Below are 20853 nucleotides of genomic sequence, written 5' to 3' on the forward strand. Positions count from 1 at the left end.
ATGAGCTTTACACAAATTTTATTTTGTTGTTACTATTTCTTTGACACTTATGCCACTGCTTCGGTGTGATAACATGTTTGTGCTGCTAATAGCTTTAAGAAAAATACATTATGTTTATAGCAATGTACATATTCATTATTTCCTGCGTGTCCTTGTTCATGTGAATGACCTGTAAAATATACTTTCAAGAGATATTCTCAAGCTCCTTTCAGCAGAAGAATAGGAATTAAGTATGAAGTGTTTTGTAGAGCTTGTGATGCTGGATGATGGGACTCTTCACCACAACACAGATGAACACTTCTCTGGCACAAATAAGTACAAACTGAACAGCGTCGGAAATCTGACGATCTATGGCTCTGCGATGCCGCCACATTGATACAAACATTTAAGTATCAAAAATCTAAAAAACAAGGTTCACTTGATTTTCTGTAAACAAAGTATTTTCCGTCGCCCCTCTGATGTGGGGAAACAGTTGGCAAATACGTTTTCTTTGTATGCGTGACATCAATAGTGATGTTTGCGGCACGGTGAAAATATTCTGAGGACCATGTAGCTCTCAGACAAATAAAGGAGTATAGGCTCTTTCAGTGTTCTGGTTTAGTTCAAAAATCACACATGAACACAAGAACACACATACACAGACACACAAACTTCTGGGTGAGTGGATTGGAGCATGGAGCTAATCCCTCTTTCACACCCGTCTGCTGACCAATGGGAATCTAAGGCCCCGGCTCGCCCTGTTGCATTGTGAGTCAGCCAGTCACATCCAGCAGGCTCAGAGGGGCTCACAAGTCAATGAGTGCACGGACACACAGCCGTAACACAACTGGTGGATGAACTTACCATCCTGTAACATGAGCAAAGAGTAAAGGCTCTGTTGGACCTGCACAGGTATATCTTCTGGTGTTAGAGCCTTCAAAAATCCCACATGGGAGCACAAAATGTGAGCAGTAACGTTTTGTTTTGTGTTTTTGGTGGTTGTTTATTTTTAGCAAACGTGAGAAAGCGGATGTGCTATCTTTTGCTGATCATGAGCTCGAACCCAGTGGTTAGCCGAATAAGGTATCAGCCTTCAGAAATGTACATGTGCAGCGACCTTATGGATGACAGACACACACACACACAGAATTACTGTAATGCCATTTGTGTTTTACAGGATATAAAATAAGTGAGATAGTTGATCTGGTGTCTCAAATATTTGTTGGTGTTACATTGATTTACATTTTTGACACTCAATGTGTGAAAGCCACATTAATGGCAGACATGTAAGTACGATAGAATATATGCAAACGTTTTAAAACTAACATTTTCAACATATGCTATGCTGTAAAATAAGAGTTTATTTGTAGCAATGTTGTAAAAGTATCTGTGGTGTGGCAATTGGGGTAAGACTGAAATAGCACGGTTGCCACTTTGCTCTGAGCTGAGGAAACTAATAGGCATTTCCTGCTCTGCACACATTTAACACAATGCTGACATGACAAAGAACTTCCTTATCTTTTCTTTATGCAGGAAATGCTCCGGTTGATCCAAAGAAAAGCCTGAGACTTGGATGACGTTGAACACTTAAAGGAAATGGTGCAGTAATAAAAAGATGGGAGGCTGACTTGACTGTGTGAGGTTGTCATTTTTAATGTTTGGACTTTTTGGGGAACCAAAAAACAAACAAACAAATAAATAAATAAATCAATGAATTAATTAATAAAAAAACAAACAAACAAAACAAGGCTTTTCTTTGTATTTTTAATTAATCAGATTAATATCTTGCTCTTATGTCAGTTGTAACACAACATCCGTGCTAATCTAAATCCAGCACTGTAAAAATATTTCAAACCTTTATGCAATCACTGATATGATGATGAAGAACCTGCTAATTCAACATAATTCATTCAAACATTTTAGATACATTAAATTAAAGACAAGTTAAATAAACATACAAAAAGTTACTGACATTCAGCATGTTAGCAGTTTTTTTAGACTGCTGGCCTCCAGGTCATTGCCTAACTTGGCCACCAGGTGGCGCCAGAAACCCATAAATTTGACAGCTTCCCAACCGACCTTTTATCCTGTTTGTAGGAATTTGGAGAAACATTGATTATTATTAAGATGGATGTATGTATGTATGTATGTATGTATATATATATATGTATTTGTGTATGTATATATATGTGTATATGTGTGTGTGTTTATTTCCTCCTACGTAACACATTTTTTATTTCTGGATTGAATAGTTTTATGAATATACAATTCGGACATTTCGCATGGACATTTTTATGCTTGGGAATATTCCTGGTCACAGCTGGAAGCTGACCACTTAATGAGATGAAATAGTGTGATGGCCCAAAAAAGAAAAAACTGTATTAATGTCACACTTGTAGTTAACAATTATAGTTTAATCAATTGGTCATAATTTTAGAGTAGTTTGTGGGGAAAATCCTGTAGTGTTTGTACAACGCACAACACCGAAACCTGAGAGTTAACTCAGCCTTTTCTTCACAGGCATTAGTTTATCATTAGTCAGCATATCGGAGGCTCTGAACGAATTGGTCTGGGAAAAGTTTGATTTTGTTTTCTTTTTTTAATATACCTAAAGATTATTATCATTTTTTTTTATTAAAAACATATCTATTACATTTATTCTTATTATTCTCAATACAAATTTTTGGACTCAAGTTTCAGCTCCTGACAGAAAACCTGTGTTATGAGTTTCACTGTTATGCATCATATTATTATTTTTTTTTTCTACACATCTTAAGAAACTGCTGATTGAATCTGACAAAATGTTTTATTTTCATGATATTCAGCTTGTTGCATACAATGAGGCTGTCAACAAATCAAGCAAATAAACTCACATTATAAAGAATTTATTGCAGGCAACCAATATACTATAAATAATATTTACAAACTATCGAACAACATTCCTTTTATGGGTTCAATTGATTGCTGATGAACAGTCCTTCAGAGATAAAAATGAATCATTTGTGCAGTTGCGTTCCTGTGTAACACTGCTGCAAACTGCTAGATGCGTAGATTTTCAAAGCTACATTCAAGAAATAAAATGGATTTAGATGCACAGCATTCTCAAAATTGTAAATTATGTATTTAAAAAGAAACAATTTAAACCTTCCCACCCACATTCATGAACCACTTACTGACTGAATTAATGTGCACGTTCATGTTAGTGCTGTAACTCCCTTCCTAAGCTGCTCAGTGTTTGACAGTTACCGACCATTTAAGGGAACTGCAGCCAAATTGAAATGCGAAAAAGCCTCAAAAACTGTTCAATATTGGCAACCTGACCAGAGACACAATGTCAAGATGGTGGAAATGTAGGTTGTGTATACTTTTTATGTAGGTATGTGCTATAAACAACTACCTCCATCTCAGCCATCTCCTGTCCATTTTAAATAAATAATGCATCTCTGACACTGATTGACGTTTTTTGGCCTTTAACTTGTGAATGGAGTTATCAATTAACATCTAAAAAAATTTTGCACACAATTTGATGAAACCTTTCAGAAAATAACCCAAAAAATCCACAGCACTCCATTTCTGTCTTGGCATTTACTTCAGGCATGAATGAAAGAAATCAAGACAAAAAAGAGAGAACTTCCACGCCCAGAAAAGTTTTCATACTTGTTCATATGATTGCCCCATTGATTGTCCCTGTTTCTAATCAACCAAGACAGAAAAAAGTGTCAGAAGCGCAACTATCGACAGCTTTTTGTTAAAATTGTTGTTTGCAGTAAAACTTTGCTTTTCAACATTTCAGCAAGTTAAATGGGAAAATAAAAGTATGGGCCTGTTGGGTCACACATTTTTACTGTCATGTCATTGTTGTCGTTTCCTCTCTGATTCTAAACAAAAATTCTCAAAAGCTTCTTCTATCTCAGGCTCCATCTCATCTTCAAAGTCGTATCTGTGAAGACAGCACGAGGGATTTAGAAACTTCTTAGATCTTTAAGAGACATAAAACAATACAAATGCTAATAGATTCTGTAACTAATACTAAGATAGACAATACAGACACACAAAAATGCATCATCTCTCTTTCTCTCACACACAAAGAGGACAGGAGGAAGTTAAGCCCTCTTTCACACCCAAATGCTGACTAAACTGAATCCGAAGCCGTGGTCAACCCTGTTGCATTGTGGGCCGATGAAACACATTTGCCAAGCTCAGGGGCCAAAGGGTTAGTGCTGGTCATATGACCTGAGTTATGCTGCTATGTAGTCACATGACCGATGATGTGCCAGCACTGTGGAACTTGTACAGTCTTAAATAAAAGCATTAACTAGTGATGGGTTACCAAGATAGTAGCTGACAGAACATCTCTTACTTAAAATGAAGCAGAACTTAGTTGATCCTTCTCCTAAATACAGGTCCTGTATCTAAAGTGTAACATAAACCATTGTATTGCCAGAGAGATTCAGCATCTGCCTCCAAGGATGGATGATTGTATTAATGCTTTACAAGCCGTCTGTTTTTGACCATCAATCTTTTCTCTTTTTTTAAACCAAAAAATAAACAACAAAAAAAGTAATTAAACTACTTCATGAACTTGTTTGTGTTTTATAGTAATGGCGGACGGCAGCAGTGGGGTCAGGTCTCACTTTACTATATAGCAAAGTGGATCAGCTGGACATATTCTCCAGTTATTTTTGACATTTTTGCAGCAGAAGATAGATTATTTAAACGAATACAGAATGGGATGTGGTCCTAAGGCTTAGTCAAGTGCTCAGTCATAGTGTAATGTCATTATCACATGCTCTATTCATTTGTTAAATGCTTACAGGAGCACTAAGTGGGCAATTATGAATGGTGTTTACCGTTATGAGACAGCATGCTGAGTGTGCCAGCTTTGTGGCTGCAGCTGTTTCTCATTAATCATTATTAACATCATTCACTGATAAACTGTGGAGATATCATCAGTCTAGCAGGTCTTAAAAGAGCTAAAAAAAAAAAAAAAAAAAACAAACAAACAGACAAACATCTGTTTAAGCCCCAAAGGGCATCTCTGACATATTTGTTATCTCGTCTTTTTCTTTCATCCAACAATGCACCATATATTTTCTAAAATAAACAATCAGTTCCTTTTTATTCTGAGGACCTAATCTGTCTCATTCTACTTTAGCTGTTGTTTTAGTGCCACTATGTCCTTACAGCAGCAGTGACGTAAGCTTGATTTCAAATATACCACACAACGCTGTGGTTTATGGTCTACACAACCAACATAATGAAACAATCGGAAGTTAAGATGTGACATGGACTCTTTTAAGGTACCTTCATTAAATAATTTTGGACAACCATATATGTGAATAGTAACAATAATCCACAGCAAAACATCTAATGGTCCCCCATTAATATAGTAGGCCCATCGACATCATATAATTCCCACAACATGTACTTACATTTCATTTCCATTTTCTCCATCAATATCATGGAAGTAGTCCTGTCTGTCCAGGATCTCTTGGTATTTCTCAGCATATTCTGTAAAAGCAGAGGCACGAACATTCAGACACGGGAATGACTGATTCAGTAATTTAAATAGACCAATCATGATGAGTAACCAATCAAAATCTAAATCTAAAATAATGAGGAAGCATTTATGACTTTGTGACATATTACCAGCATGTGCCTATTGATTTGTATTAATTTTCCTCCTCTAAATTATTTTAATAAACATACACTTAACCAGCAATTATAATTAGACGCTTCTCTTTCAGTCCAACCTAAAACAGCACATCCTACAGCAGTATCTATAAAGATTTACGGTACTAAAGATGATCAATGTGTTCAGTGAAGAGCCTCACCTGGGTCTGCTGCTGTAAAAGGTGTGCCATCTTCTGTGTAGAAAGTAGGTTCATTCTGAGAGAAAGAAACAAAACCATGTCTATTAAAAAAGAAGACAAAAATGTGGCAAAGCGAATAGGGAACAGATAAAACTAACCATGAAATAGTTGGGGTCATTGTCAGGTGTGGCGTTGCTAGATGCTGAAGCAGTACGGACTCTGCCCCAGTCACTGGATCTCAGCTCCACAAGTTTTAGAAGCATCTGTCTGACATCCCTGAGGAGGACACGGCTCAAATCACACAGTCCTGATACTGTTTGTGTATTCTTGGGTATCATTGTTAACAAGTTACAACATGTACTTCAGATTTAGTCTTAGTAGACCTGTAGTTTCCTTAAGCATAGCCTTTGAGTATCAGCTGCACACACATAAAGAACATTTTAAAAGACACACCTGCTGCACTGGGCATCCAGTAGAATCGTTTCTATTCTCTGGATCAGCTCTTCCATGTGCGGTTGGTTACTCTCTTTCCAGGTGTCATCGAGGACAGAGCCTGTAAGCTTTAAATTCAAATGCATTCTCATTACCTCCCTCAAAAATCCAACTAGCTGGAAATCTTGCAACACAAATTTGTTAGTAAGTTCATCTGAGATTTGAAACCTTGAGCAGTTTGACAGCACAGATGAGGTTTGCATCCACAGGGTTGGAGAACAGACTGTTCATCAAGTCCTTCAGAGCACCGAGGAGGACCTCTGCTCTGTTTGGCTGACCTTTTCCACTCTTGATCTAAACAAGCATCAAAACAAATCAAACTGCTATAAATGTCAACCATTCTTTTCTTTTATCAAGTTTTTAAACTTTGTACAGCACTTCATTTGACTCCTGTGGTATTAAATTTGCTATATAAGTAAATTTGACCTTTGACCGACAAAGGTCTGACAACGAGATTGCAGAGTCATATTCTGTTATTCAGAGATTATTATTACAAATACAATTATTATTACAATTTTGTAATAATAAACAATTGTAATAAGAAGCTCCTAAACTCAACACTTAGTTCATTGAGGTGAAACTCAGGTGGCACAAATATACATAAAAAAAAAAAAAAAAGTCAGATGGCAGGCGGGGGTTCAAAAAATTTTATGATATATAATAATGTGGTGAAATTAACACAATGAAAACATTCAACTTTTGGAATGACAATGCTGTTTAACAGAAACAACATACACCACCACACTAGACAAATGACTGTGACCTCCTACCTCTAAGTGAAGGTAGAGCTCTCCAAGAAAAAGCACATAGGAGTGAAATTTCTTTTGAGTGTCTGCGTCTCCTCTAACAGCTACATCCCTTTGTTCATACTCTGTTCGACACCTACAGCAGACAATACTCTTACTTTCTAAAAGGCGATTTTAATGAATGACATATAAAACGTAGCGAAAAGAAATCGAAAAAAATAAATAAATTAATAAATTACCTTTTCAGGAGCAGCTGACGAAAGTTGCCAGTTGGTGGGCTGACAGTGAGATGTTGGGACAGGTAGTTACACAGTCTGGCACCCGTGTAGGAAAAGTTTGGAATGGCAGTGGACTGTGGTAAAACAATTATATCCAGTGGGGTAGTTTATGCAAAAACATATACAGATGATATACTTAACATGTGCACAGTACTAACAGGAACTTTGAAGATATACAGAACAAAATGAGAAATAAATGCCAAACCTGTGTATAGATCAGTTCCACCAGCTCCTGCAACAACTCTTCAGTAGTAACCCCATTATTGAGTATGCCAGTTATGTACTCAACATCTGACTCAAAGGAGCCTGGTGAGGAGCTCAGGTGACCGAGAAAGTCTGTGACCATTTCTGCTAAAGTCGGCTCACTATAATATTCTTCACTGTCATCATAAGTGGGCTCCTACATGAAAAAGCACAATAAAAACATAAAAACATGATTAAAATGTAAAGGGGGAGAAAAAAAAAAAAAATCAATAGCATTTTGTCATGGCAATGTAAAACCATGAATAGGTAGTACAGTTTGAATTAAAATCATATTTTAAATTATACAACAATAACAACAGATGAAACATAATACATTACTAACTAACACCATTCAGATAAATGCATAAAAATAGCTTACTTCATACAGATTAAATCCAGAGGGGACAAACTCTGGAGCATTTGCTGAAAGCTTTGAAGACTTGACCACAGGGTCCACTTCGTGCCGCTCTTTGGGGCTGGACATACTGTTGGTATTCGCATTTTGTTGGGAGTTGCTTTGTCTTTTACACTCTGAAAGAGGAAGAAAAAAGATGCCTTTAAGTTTTCTTATACGTGAAAATACTCGTTCCACAAAGGTAAACTGCTCTTTTTTATTTACTGATAAGGCTAATAATGGTCTATATTACTTCTTGTTCACAGACAGTAATTTATACCAAAAACTATGTCAAGATTTTGAAAAAAAAAAAAAAATAAATAAATTAAATTAAAAAATCCCCTATTAAATTCACAACACAGCTGAACTCACATGGGCCCAGCAGAGATTTGGTACGCTATCAAGTATTTATGGCAGCAGGAAGATGTATGCGGGAATGACTAAAAATAAACTACAGTGTCCAAGTGCATGCTAAAGAAGAAACATGTAATCCAGAGAGGATTCCCTGCCACCACCAGCTTTTGGACAATGATGGTGATCTGTGGAACCGGAGGCATCAGCTGTAGCAGGAATTGAATATAAACAACAATATAATACACACAACAGACATGCACACAGAAAACATCAACACACTCAATACATTCTACTCTGCAGAACTAACTGCAGTGCTGCTGTGAGGAGATCATCCAAGACTAATGTTGGTATCTGTGTAAGAGCAACATACGTATGTCAACTCCCTGATTTTATCCACTCAAAATCACACTGGCTTAGTAAAGTGATGTTTCCAGAGAAAGGTCAAGCATTTTTCACCGGTGTGGTGGCTACAAACACATCGATGTTAAATGTCAAAGTTAAATCAGGTCTTCCTTTCAGACCTGCGTGTCTCATCACGTTGTTTTTAGATCATGAGCATATATATATTTTTTTATTGAATTATAGCATTGACAGGTCAGTCGCAAATAGATGATCACAAACAGGCCACAAAAACACCCAGACATGGACAGATTGTTTTTGGCGTTGGAACTGACATCAATCATCCCAAAGGTGATGACCTTCCTGTTGTGAGGTTTTCTTCTGAGTATTACAGACAACATGTTAACACAAAAACCTTAACATCTAGAAAAACTCTCTTTGTGCTGCAATCGTTGCATCTCTGTTGCATATTTATAACATGAAGTAACATTTGAATTATATTTGGCTTTTTGATATTCTTTCAACAGAGGAGTCAGCAGTATGTCAGCTGGTTTGTCGTAGTAAAAGTCCGGACATGGCTCTGCTGGTGATGAGAAGACTTGTTTTTGTGTCACCATCAGACTGGGAAGGGAAACTGAATCTTCCTGTTTGTTAACTCGAGTGAGCTATAACGAAACCGGGCTTTTAGTCGGACAGGACAGCCTCAACTGTGTCACCCGAGTGGGATCTTTATTTAGCTGCTAAATTACCTCACATGAAATAACAGTCCAACAGGTGCACGTCCAAACGCCACAACGCTAAGGTTAGCTAGCATCGATGCTATCTGGCAGCTAGCCTGCTAATGACAGCCGCGGCATATTCGGACCATGTCTGACGAGTGAAGCCTGTTTTATTCCAGGAAAACGAACTCAAATATAAATCGGGAGGCTACTTTTAAAACCAGGACACAGCCCGCACCCTTCGGCGACATATGACAGGGGCGGATAAGTGCCGTTAGCCGGTGGTGTTAGCTCCAGTACCTGCGGCCGTCACGTCGCCCGTCGTGCTAACGGCGCCGTCGGCGAAAGGCGGGGAGGTCCTCGGCTGTCTCAGCGGCTCCCTTTGGTTGAAAATCTTAGCTTTGGCGTCGCCGTCCCCGCCGGCAGACATGGCCCCGGGGTCCGTCGGAGGATTGCGGGTCCTCTCCGCTCCGGGAGCTCGGTCGAAATTGTGATTCATGGCTGCGAGGCTCCGCTTTCAGAGCAGCATCTGAAAAGAAGAAGATGTGGCGATCACTGTCTGTTTGTGGGAATTTGTTGCGACTGCAGTTGCTAAACAAACAAATAAAGGAACCAAAAAAAAAAGAAAACAAAAAACAACCCTCCCTATCTTTCTTTCATGGTGGCTTTTGCTCGATCGGATGGTATCCCTGAATATCACATCACAACTTTTTATGGGCACTTCCTCCAACAACAAACTCGCTGTCGCCGGTTGTCGGCGGCAGTGTTTGACATCAGGATTAAACTGGCGCCCTCCGGTGGCGCGGCGTGGAAGTGACAGCGTCCGCAGTTCAGATCTGCTCCCTAATCGGTAAAAGTTTCAGTGTCTTTACGCGCCTGGTGGGTAAGAGACTCTAGATATTAGGTGTCTTTAACCTTTTCTTATATTTCTCCTTTCAGATGTGTTGTTCCTGGTAATGAGTTGCTGTTAAAAGTAGAAAATTTAAATAAAAAAAAAAAGAAGATTTATTTCCTCTCACATCTCAACAATTTTCACAGATGTATTAGTATCGGGTAAAAAATTCATTGAAAGTATCAAAACTCAAAGCACTTATCTTGAAAAAAAATAAAACAAACAAATAAACAAACCTTTGCATTCAATGGTTGTACTAAGTTTGGCTAATTTTAACAACTGTCAAGCCATTTATAATTTTCTTTTTTTTTTTTTTTATTATCTGAACGGGTACAATAAATAGTATATTGCTGAATATTCTGTAATTGTAGTTGAATTTTAGTATAAAGAAACAAAAAATAGGATTCATCAAACAATTTGGCTCCTGACTAGCCTTCAAAATTAGTTCATTGCAAATTTTCTTACCACAATTCTATCCCTGGGAAAAATCAGCAATTTCTATCTGCCCCCATGATATTTATTAATTTAAGTGTACCTCAGTATTTACAAATATACCTTTTAAATGGTACCTTTTACTGGTGGAGAAATACTTAACTTATTTTGCTCCAGTCAATTTTAGAAACTTGACTGTTTTTTAGTCAAAAAGTCTGCATGATTTAATTTTTGAATCACCAAATTCCCCAATAATATTACGGATGTGACCTCACTGTAACCAGAGTTGGCTGTTGCATTGTTTGTGGGGCTTGGCTGTGGTTGTCTGCACAACATGACTGAGTGAAAGAGCAGAGAACCTCATAGTCATCTAAGATATGTATTGACGCACCAAATATTGTACAATTACATTTAGCCGGTACGTCAGAGACATCCCCAGAGTAGACTCTCGACCTGTGTAACCCGTCAGACGTGCCTCTCTCCCCGAGCTCACTCAGTAGCTGCCCACTACAAACATGTGTTGCACCAGTCCTCTCAGTGTAAGTATTCATTAGTTGTTTTAGCCTCCAGTCATTTTCCACTTGTTTCCCAAAGCTGGATTGCATTATGCCACAGAGAATTCCTGTACTAGAGATGCAGAGACCCGCTTTGATAAACAATTACTGCCCCTATTTTCTGTTATTGCTGTTTTTTCTCTGTTGCAGTGTCTTGGAGGGAGTTCAAACATTCACAAGTCTTCCAAATGCACAGGGTGTCAAATGCATTTGGACCAGTTTACAACGAGGCTAATACTCATTAGTACGCTTTGAGTCTGTTATATATCTGGTGATTTATTGGCTGTTTCATTGCTACTGAATGTGTTGTACAATCTCCTCACACAATTCTGTGTGCCATTTGATATCTTACATCCAGATAAACAAAATAATTTAAAGAGACCCAACAGATCCCCTGATGAGCAAGCACTTGATGACAGTGGCAAAGGGGGGTGGGGGGGTGGGGGGCAAAGTTGGGTAGAGTAGAGAATGAGAGCAGGAGGAGGGGATATTCAAAACAGGTGTAGGCAGGAACATGATGCTGCATGAAGTTCATAGAAACAATGCTGGATGGAATTCATGCAGATATGGGAGCAGCAGGCGTTGCAGGAACATGGGCTAGTGATGATTCATCACCTGCAGGATGAGGACAGGGAGAGAGAGGAGAGGAACTGCACAGAGACAGAGACTTGGGGAAAACATGGTTAATAAATGCAGTACACAGGCTTAGAACTGAATTCCACATGTTACCATTGGCCTTTACTGTCGCGGTGGAGTGCACTGTTGCATTCCTCAGTATTTATCCTTTGTTACAGTGATTCTTTAAGCACCCATTAAATGACAACGCACCTTCGGTTAAAGGTGAAGCTCTCCTGTGCTCTGGATTCCTATAGCACAGACCATTTTTTCCTTTTCTTTTCTTTTTTTTGACCACAGTCACAGGCCAACTTGGATGAATTTGGGTAATGGAGACAGCGGCTGTAACCTCTCACACTTCTCCCACCTTCCTGTCTTCCTTGACACTCCAAATCTTTCATGCCTGTCTTGAGATAGATGTTCAGAGAGGCGGGATAAGAGAACATGAGGCCCGGAAGCCTGCGGTGTTAATGTTCTCCCTGCGGTCTTTTGATCTGGCATCAAGACAGCTGTCATTGATTAGTGTGTTTGTAGATGATTACTGAGGGAAGTGGGTGGTCAGACACAGGTCATATCGCTCACCCTCGTTCACATTTCTCATTTCTTCCCGTACACACGTGCAGATCCTCCTCCAAGGCCCAGTCGAACGACATTATGGGAAGTTGATATGCAAACTAATAGGTCAAAGTATTTCTTTTCTTTTTTCCATTTCCCTTTATTTTGGAAGGATTATTAGCAGGTGCTTTAACAACTATTTTTACTATGCAAGGCGTCCTGCAATCAGGAAATGTTGCAGCTCCACTGTAATGGGGTGATATTAGCAAGTGATGTCAACATCTACAAGCCATACCAGGGAAGTTACCTCCCTCCCATTTTCTTGTGGTTGGACTTGTATGTTTCTCGTTTGTTTGGGAACTAATCATTAGTGCAATGGTTGCCACATGGAATATTTGGCTAGGCATTAATGGTTGCCTTTTGTCCTTTCCTACTTCAGAGACCCAGATAAGAAAAGACTTACCATGACCTGAACGCTCATCAGGGTTTCTCAGTGCTCATGCTTAAACTTGCCATTTCCCTACTGGTAAAGAAAAACCACTATGATGTAGAGGAGAAAATGATAGTTTTATTTTCACATAGTAGATCCTATAAAAAGTAAAGCATGCAAAGGAATGCTTGCCTTGTAAATGTTCCCCTCAAGTTAAATATTTCACAAAATAAATAAATCATTACAATACAGTCAAAACACAGTGGTTAAGTAACATTTGTTGTAAATGTGTGGTATTATTCAATGCTATCATGTTAAACTGTCCGATCGCTTACCTCATCTCACTGTAGTCATTTTCTGTCTCCCCTCTTTACATTTGACAGGAGACTGTGGAGTACAAGTAACGTCTTGAGATACTTCTGCATCTGCTATAGTTTATTAGGTAGGACAACTTCTCCTGTGTTGTCAACACTACACACATACTCCAGTTGCAAATTGTTTGGCACAGAAAAAAAGGATAAATATTGCATCTTGTGCCGCACAAAACACAGATATCATCACATGTAGATGAGCATGATCTCATTCACTGTTCAGGAGCAAAAACAATATTAGTGCCTTGTGTCCAAATGAGAGATTTCCGATTGAGTGTCTTTTATTTTACACAGTTTCAGTATTGAAAACCTCTCTAGTCCAGTGCTGCAAATTATTCATTCCTCCTGTTGAGTTGTTCAGCTCACACCATAATTGGAAGGAAGTGGGTGGCCGTGTTCTTTCTGCGGGTTTTCTTCCCTTTGAGTGGCTTCCCATGGACATTTAGACCCACAAACATCTGCCGCTTCTTATTCCTCCACTCAGCTGATGCGTACGTGTTGTAGCCGTTCTCCTCAATCCTCTCCTTCAGGGTGCAGTCGGCACCAAACTCTTTCTGGAAAAAAACCCCAGTAAATATCATGTTTCAGTGTTATAACCCCAACTTGTGAGGCTAAGGCAAAAGACAGATAATTTTCTTGTGCAAATCCATTGTGGTTGCACATGGGCCTTTGTTTATTTATTTACCCCTCCTAAATCTACATTGAATGTTTTACTTTATGTGACTGTGTAGAAATGAGTACACAAAATTGCACAGTTCACGTGTGTGGACTGGCGGGGTCGTCATTCAGACTGTACACTGCAGCCAGAGGAATACAGATAAGCCCCCCTTTGATAAATAAGAAAAATCTAACACTATCTCTCTCCGGAGGATCTAGATTGACCTCTGACTCGAATACTAACCGCTCCATACAGGTCTCCTTTCCTGCTGATAGCCAGATAGTAGTTGCTGTTCAGCCCTTTGATTGCCACCACTCCGACGTCCACCGATGTGATCTCCAGGATACCTAGTGTTCGGAAAAAATCAGGTTATGACTTGTGTTTCTTAGCAGTTTAAGTTTAACCGACAGAGAATATACATATATAGATTTTTTATTTCACACACACAAATGTAAAAAATCGCTGGTCATAGTAAGTAACGATGATACACTGTTTTCCTGTAGATAAGAGAAAACCACACTGAATACTCTGTGAGGAGTCACGGCATAATCAGTCAAAATACAGACTGGAGTGAATCTGCAAATGGTTTAAGTCTCACGATATTTCCATGTGGGAACAATGTGGGAAACGTGTGGAAGTTCACAATCACTGTATAAGCCCATATTTCATTCCAGTGATATTATAAAGTTGCATTACAGCCTACACCTGTGTGACAGACTCCAGCTGCAAAGGCCATTTAGCCTGTAAATTAATAGGTTGATATGTTGTTTATGTTCTGTTTGGTATTTAGGTTCCAAGTCCCCACACAAATAATTCAGGTTTTTCATAGGCTATTAAAGAGGCTAATTTATATCCCTGTTAACAAGGGCATGCTTTTGCTGCAGACAGCTGCGGTTATTTGTGTTGTCTCAGTATCAAAGGTCACAGAAATATAACTTCAGAATGTGTCCTTTGACCACAAGACCCACTCATCTCGTCTTATGCTGGTGTGTGTGTATGACTGGGTGAACCATCCAAGTTCCCATGGCATGCCTCCCTCCCTGACTTCCTTTCCACACTTCCTGTGAGCTGTCGTTATTTTATCCTGATAAGCACACATATGTGTACACATGCATTCACACACACACACACACACACACACATTGTGTGGGGGTGTGAACTCCAGAGAGTCGACGACGTCCTTTGATCAGATCAGCAGCTCCTCCTCTGTCTGATGACTGTTTGTGTGGCAGCCTGCTCTGGTGTCAGACCCACTCTCCGGTGGCTGGGGGGGCCTCTGAGGCTGCCAGCCTCATACGTGAGTGGACAGTGGAGGATGCAGGTGTGCCCCCAAAGAACAATCCCTCTCATAAAAATATAGCAGCTTCTTTCCTCATCCGTGAGGTCTTGACTGTATCAATTTCTAGTTCAAACAGTGGCACCTTGGGGCAGTGAGGTCTGAGTCGGCAAGGCGGTGGTGGGGACGGTGACACAACGGCCATTGAAGATCTGAGAGGAGCTGGTTTCTGTATAGGATCGGGTGTCAGGTATGGAGTGAGGTTGTAAGACAATCTATGGCAGTCTCTGGCTGCTCTGTAAACATGGGAGGGATGAAAGGAAGAAGAACAGAGGAGGACAGAGGAGCCATGACAGTGAGACTGGGGGTGGAGTGAGGATTAGAAAGGCTGTAATGATCACTGATCAAAGTTAGCCACCGGAGGCAGGGGCGAGACAGGTTGTATATACACACACACACACACACACACAATCACGCACATTCGCATGCACACACGCACACGCTCTCCCATACTCACGTGCACATACATAGTTCATGCTTTAGCAGGTGAATGTGCACTTCCACAGATCCTACTAACTCAACTGTGCCCAGAAGTGGAAAGGAATGAGCAAATATGGGGAAACGGCAAAGCAGAAAGCTTTTCATTTAGCTTCTTCCAGAATACACCTCAGAGGTGATAGCACGGCATTGTATTGGGGAAATTCTCCAAACCACATATGTAAAATGTCGCCCAAAGTGAGCCAGCCAGAAGTGTGGGGAGACAGCAGATTTTCTTTTGCATGCTGGTTGCTTTTTCCTAACGTGTGGCTTATTTGATACGCTCTGTTTGGAGTTACAACAGTAAATGGTGCGTTGGTTGTGGAATGGAGGCACACTATGCCAGTGGGAATTAAAGGTGGTTTTTCCACAGTGGGATGCCAAAAGGCATGTGCTTTGCAGCTTGTTATTGTTATTTTTTTCTCTCCCTCTTACTTTGCTTCATGGATGTTCAAGTCTACACAAAAAAACACTTAGTAAGTTCAAATCTGAATTTTGAATGGCATCATTCACATGCTGGGAAAATGGAGTGGAGTGAGGCGTAAATCTGGTTATATGGTAATAAGACTTGATAAGGACCACACTGAGTGTATTTACTTCGACCCAGCCTCTTACCCACCTCAGAGAAATCGCTATACCTCTATCGTCAAACCTCCATTAGAGTGCCATCTGTTGTTGTTGTTGTTGTTGTTGTTTTTGCCTCGTAAAGGGCTTGATTTGGCTCTGATGAAAGGAGGTGAATGTGCAAAGACGCACACTTAAGCATGAATTCACGTATACTCAATGTACAACTCTTGAGCCATGTCCTGAAGCATCTTGCACACATGGCCCCTGCAGCACAGGAACACAAATGGTGGCCTGATTACGCTCACACACACACACACACACACACACACACAAACACGTCTTGACAGGCTCACCCTCTCACACCAACACAGCCGTGGATAATTAACCGAGCTCTTTTGCCGCCAAGCCTTCCCTGAATCTTGTTTTGCAATATTTCCCTAGAGTCCGAGAGCTGCTAGTTGTCTTTATGAGAACTCAGCTGTGAATCATAGATACCTTGATTATGTACTTAGGCCATGCAGATCAGCTGACTTTAATATAATCCCCATCCTTTTCCCTCTGCCTCTTTGTAACCTCAGCACAGGCGCCCAGTGGGTTGGAAAGCCATGTGGGACAGTTTTGCGCTGGCATCCCCATAAATCTGTGGGAGTCTGGATACCGGTTCTTTAACAGACAGTGAGCCAGGTCCTCACAGGGCCACAAGCATCACCCAAGGCTGAAGCCTTCACATTGGTGCGGACACACACAGACAGATCTATATTAATTGATCACCTGTGTGTCTTGCCTTCTCGCAAGAAAAGGCAAGCTGTGCACTACTCATCGCATTAATAAAGAAAACATTTTGTCACTTCAAGGGATCACCAAGGGTTTACAAAAGATGTCAGTCTGAGGATCATGTCTAGCCCCAGGGGCCAGAGCAAAGACTGAAGCTGCTGTTGTGTAGTATCCTTTACCATGTGAACCTGATATGCGAGCACATAATCCACACACAGTGTCCCCAGACCCCCTTAGGACACAGCTTTTTGATGGCACCACCATTGATACTGAAGACACACGGCTTTGATGTGGCCACAATGATGTTCAGCCATGTCATTCATGAACTTGTACCTCCAGAGAGTCTCTCTTTCACCTCCCTCACCGATGCTCGGGTCATGCTTACTCCAGCAGACTTTTGAAAAAAAAAAAAAAAAAAAAAAAAAAAGGCAAAGCGCTCCTGAAAGTGTGAATTTGTGAGTTGTAAATAAAATGTGGACAGAGTGGCTAAATCATCTTCTAAACATATGTAAACTTTAGGGTGAATTCAGCCAAACATCTATTATGATAAACTTGTGTAAACTTCCTCACACCACTTCAGTTTTAGAACTTAGAAAGCGGCACTGAAGGCATCACAATGTAAAATGCTCAGTAAATAAAGTTTTTTTCCCTCATGACCTTGTCAAAACATATAGCTCCCCTGACATTTTACCTCCCTGTGCCATTTCCCTTAAGTCGCTGTGATTGAATGTGTGGTTTAGCTCTCCCAGGAGGAACATTAAAACATTTCACATACACTTGCCATGAATGGCTGAGAGGGAAAGAGGGAGAAAAAGAGTATGCAGGAAGGACAGAGATGTATACAGTATGTGCATGTGTGTGTGTGTGTGTGCGTGTGTTTGGCAGTAATAAGTGAGCACATGTGCCGTCGTTGGCTGCTATATGATCACACACCCACTGGAGCATGTGAGTGCCCGCTGGCTGATAGGCACACACACGTAGCTCGGTGGGAATGCTGGGACACTAATGAGAATGCTATTCTACTGACTGATATGCCGAAACATACAACATGTAATCATTTTAAAGACGTGTTTCTCCAAGTGACCACGTCAAACTGCTTTAAACAAATGTCTGATTTTTGACTGAGGCTATGTAATTTGCTGGCTTGCAGGCGGGCAATCTGAGTGGGAGAGGGAGCAAGACGCATGCAGACATAGAGAGGCAGAAAGGGTCTAAAAGCATCAATGAGACTAACATCCATATCCTCCCCCCTGCTCCAGCCCTGTTCTTCTCTGGTTGTTATCACCGCTGTTTACCCTGGGCTGTGAAGACTGCCTGATAATGGCTGGATTATCTGCCCCTGGTCCTTTTTAAGCAATCCGAGAGCTACCACCATTGTGCTGAGTGTTTGGACAGAAGAGATATCAGAGGGATGTCTGGTTTAAAACAAAAAGACGACTGATTGAGAATGCTTCATTCAAACTAGCAGCCAATGGGCAGACTGGCGGTCTTTGGAAATTCACATAGAATTTATCTATTTTTTGTACATAAATCTATTGCTGAAGAAAAAACCTATTTATGCATTTTTGTTGCTGTTCATCTTGGGTAATGGGAGCTTGAATACCTGATTTCTTAAATTAGATTACATTAAATCTTCCGTATTAAGGTCGGAATAAGTGACTCAAACAATTAACAGGTGCTATTTTGTTATCTGTGACATCCAAGTGTCCTAAAATGCAAACAAGTTCAGCAGAAAGGTCAGAAGGTCTAGCTGCAGACACTAAAAACCTTTAATTGGCACCGGGAACTCGAAAAGTAAACTCAATTAAAAGCCTTGTTCTGCTAACTTTTAACTTTTGTAGACATGTGACAGATCCTATCCAATTAGATCTTTTATGATCGCTGGTTTTCTTTTTTGCATTTAAATGATGGTACTTACTGAGGGGGTCATCCTTGCTCTTGGTTCCACTGACTGTTCCATTCTTATCGATCCTCAAAAAGAACTTCTGGAAAGAGAACAGCTTCCTCCTCCTTATATCCCCTTGGAGATGATTGTAACTGCGCACATGCCTACCCTGAGGTCCCCCAGGCCGACCGTACGGGCCCCCAGTGGCCCTGGACCTGGAGAACAGTTCAGTCTCTGAGATGTTCAGTGGAAGTCTGAGGGTCCGCGGGTTGGCAAGCCTCAGTCTCTCTCTATGGAGCTGATGGCAGGACGCCCCAGACAGGGAAAAGGAGAAAACCACAAGGGCCAGCAGGAGAGGCAAAGAGAGAGAGGAAAGCAGTGCTGATGACCTTAGTCTGGAGTTGGTCCCAGAACCAGAACGAGCCTCTAACCCAGCCCCGGAGCCGGACGAGGCAGAGGCAGCCTTACTCCCTCCAGCAGCCCATCTGATCATGGTAGTGTGCTGTGTGGAGGACTAGAGGCAGCCTCAGAGCCTGGGACATGCTGCTGGGGGCGAGGATAGGCTGGGAGGGCAGGGAGGGGAGCCCTCCACAGTCCAGGCTGGGTGAGGTGGTCCAAGTGCAGAGTCCAGACTATACAGCAACTGTATAAAATTCAAAAATTTCTGCCTTTTCTTTATGTTTGATAGTGTAAAGACTGTTCAGCTAGTCACAGTTTCAAACCAAAGCTCCTCTTCACCACTGCTGATCAATTTTAGGCTGATGATAAAAAAAAAAGAAATAAAATAAAATAAAAAATCAATCGGAATCAACAAAGATTAAATAAAAAACGAATTTCTAGTGTTTTCCAGTGACAAACTTTTTTCTTTACACTTTCTTTCTCGCTCTCTAAAATTGTAGCTGTTACTCTTGACTGCTCCGGTGTTGCCCTCACATTTCTAGGCAGTTGCTGACTTGGAAAAAAAAAAAAAAGTTCACTAATATCCAGGTAGAAAGTTTTACATGTGAAAAAAAATCTTAGTCCCAGTGAAATCAAAACAGATGCACCAAACTATTTATCTGTCCAAAAGCTGTTAGGCTCCGCATGTGCAGGAACGCATTTTCAGATTTCACTCTGAGGAGGCAAACAGGATTGAAGACTTAAAGAGGAACGCTGGTCAATCCAGGCGCATGTCAGATAATCCATGTCTTCTTCTGGTGCCCTGCTCCTCTTGCTCTCTCCTCATCTCGCTCTCTCTCTCTTTCCCTCACTCTCTCTCTCTCTCTCTCTTTCTCTCTAGCCCAAAATGACTCCACCTTCACGCAGCATCGAGGTAACAGTATTGGGTGGTCTTTCTCTTCCCCTTGAATTTTGGTCAGAGTTGCTCCCCTGCTTTTTCTTGATACATGGACTCGTGGGGGGGGAGTGGGGGGGGGGTTGAGCTCCTCACCTGAAGGGGGATCACAAAGAATGAGTGTATGTTGTGTGTTGCTCTGTGACTCAGTTATTTGATCCCTCCCTTCTTTACTCTTTTACTCAACTTCCCCTTCTCACATATGGGACCAAGTACTCCACTGCATATGTGAGTGGTTCTATGTGTGCATTTGTGTGTGTGCGTGTGTGTGCGTGTGTGTGTGTGTGTGTGTGTGTGTGTGTGTGTGTGTGTGTGTGTGTGTGTGTGTGCGTGTGTGTGTGTGCGTGTGCATCGCCTGTTTACAAGGAAATCTAACTTATGAGAGTGTGTAAAAGGTGATAGCAGGACTTATCTAAATAGATGCTACAGGGCAGGAAGACACAGTCTGGTAGTGTTGGCTCAGTCCCTCTGGCCACAGATTGCTGGGATGATTGCTTTATTGGTTAATCAAAGTGTGGCTGTGTTGCGATTGCATAAAATGGGGTCCCAGTCTCTCCTGTTAACTTGTCTTATTGAGTACATGCGTCGGCCCGTATGACTGAGCATGAGGAGGATAG

At 40.8% G+C, this 20853-nt stretch overlaps 2 protein-coding genes across 3 annotated transcripts; both read right to left on the reverse strand.

The window, feature by feature from the left end:
* Positions 1–2693: 2693 nt before the first annotated feature.
* On the reverse strand, positions 2694–10089 carry paip1 (poly(A) binding protein interacting protein 1). Of its 2 annotated transcripts, XM_029511653.1 has the most exons (12): positions 9998–10016; positions 9658–9886; positions 7931–8082; positions 7514–7708; positions 7270–7382; positions 7055–7166; positions 6453–6578; positions 6246–6352; positions 5951–6068; positions 5814–5868; positions 5412–5490; positions 2694–3919 (listed from the first exon to the last, which is right to left on the reverse strand). In XM_029511653.1, the coding sequence occupies exons 2-12, from the start codon at positions 9854–9856 to the stop codon at positions 3832–3834; spliced, it is 1344 nt and encodes a 447-aa protein (XP_029367513.1). In that variant the 5' UTR covers positions 9857–9886; positions 9998–10016; the 3' UTR covers positions 2694–3831. The 2 variants fall into 2 exon arrangements, with proteins under 2 accessions (XP_029367513.1, XP_029367514.1); XM_029511654.1 differs by having other exon boundaries at positions 7931–8080; positions 9671–10089.
* Positions 10090–13138: 3049 nt separating this feature from the next.
* On the reverse strand, positions 13139–19623 carry fgf10b (fibroblast growth factor 10b). The gene is made up of 3 exons (XM_029511251.1): positions 18937–19623; positions 14108–14211; positions 13139–13760 (listed from the first exon to the last, which is right to left on the reverse strand). The coding sequence occupies exons 1-3, from the start codon at positions 19394–19396 to the stop codon at positions 13569–13571; spliced, it is 756 nt and encodes a 251-aa protein (XP_029367111.1). The 5' UTR covers positions 19397–19623; the 3' UTR covers positions 13139–13568.
* Between the last annotated feature and the right edge of the window lie 1230 nt (positions 19624–20853).

This window comes from Echeneis naucrates, chromosome 9 (genome assembly GCF_900963305.1).
Source record: "Echeneis naucrates chromosome 9, fEcheNa1.1, whole genome shotgun sequence".
In the NCBI taxonomy this organism is placed as follows: domain Eukaryota; kingdom Metazoa; phylum Chordata; class Actinopteri; order Carangiformes; family Echeneidae; genus Echeneis; species Echeneis naucrates.

Bases quoted from the DNA above. Each gene is read 5' to 3' on its own strand.
- fgf10b (XM_029511251.1), bottom strand. From the start codon at position 19,396: ATGATCAGATGGGCTGCTGGAGGGAGTAAGGCTGCCTCTGCCTCGTCC. The intron at 14,212-18,936 runs GTAAGTACCATC...TCCGAACACTAG, and splicing joins GAGCAAGGATGACCCCCTCA to GTATCCTGGAGATCACATCG. The intron at 13,761-14,107 runs GTTAGTATTCGA...GTTTTTTTCCAG, and splicing joins AAGGAGACCTGTATGGAGCG to AAAGAGTTTGGTGCCGACTG.
- paip1 (XM_029511653.1), bottom strand. From the start codon at position 9,856: ATGAATCACAATTTCGACCGAGCTCCCGGAGCGGAGAGGACCCGCAAT. The intron at 8,083-9,657 runs GTACTGGAGCTA...TTCCTCTTTCAG, and splicing joins GGGCGACGTGACGGCCGCAG to AGTGTAAAAGACAAAGCAAC. The intron at 3,920-5,411 runs GTAAGTACATGT...CTGTCTTCACAG, and splicing joins GGAGAAAATGGAAATGAAAT to ATACGACTTTGAAGATGAGA.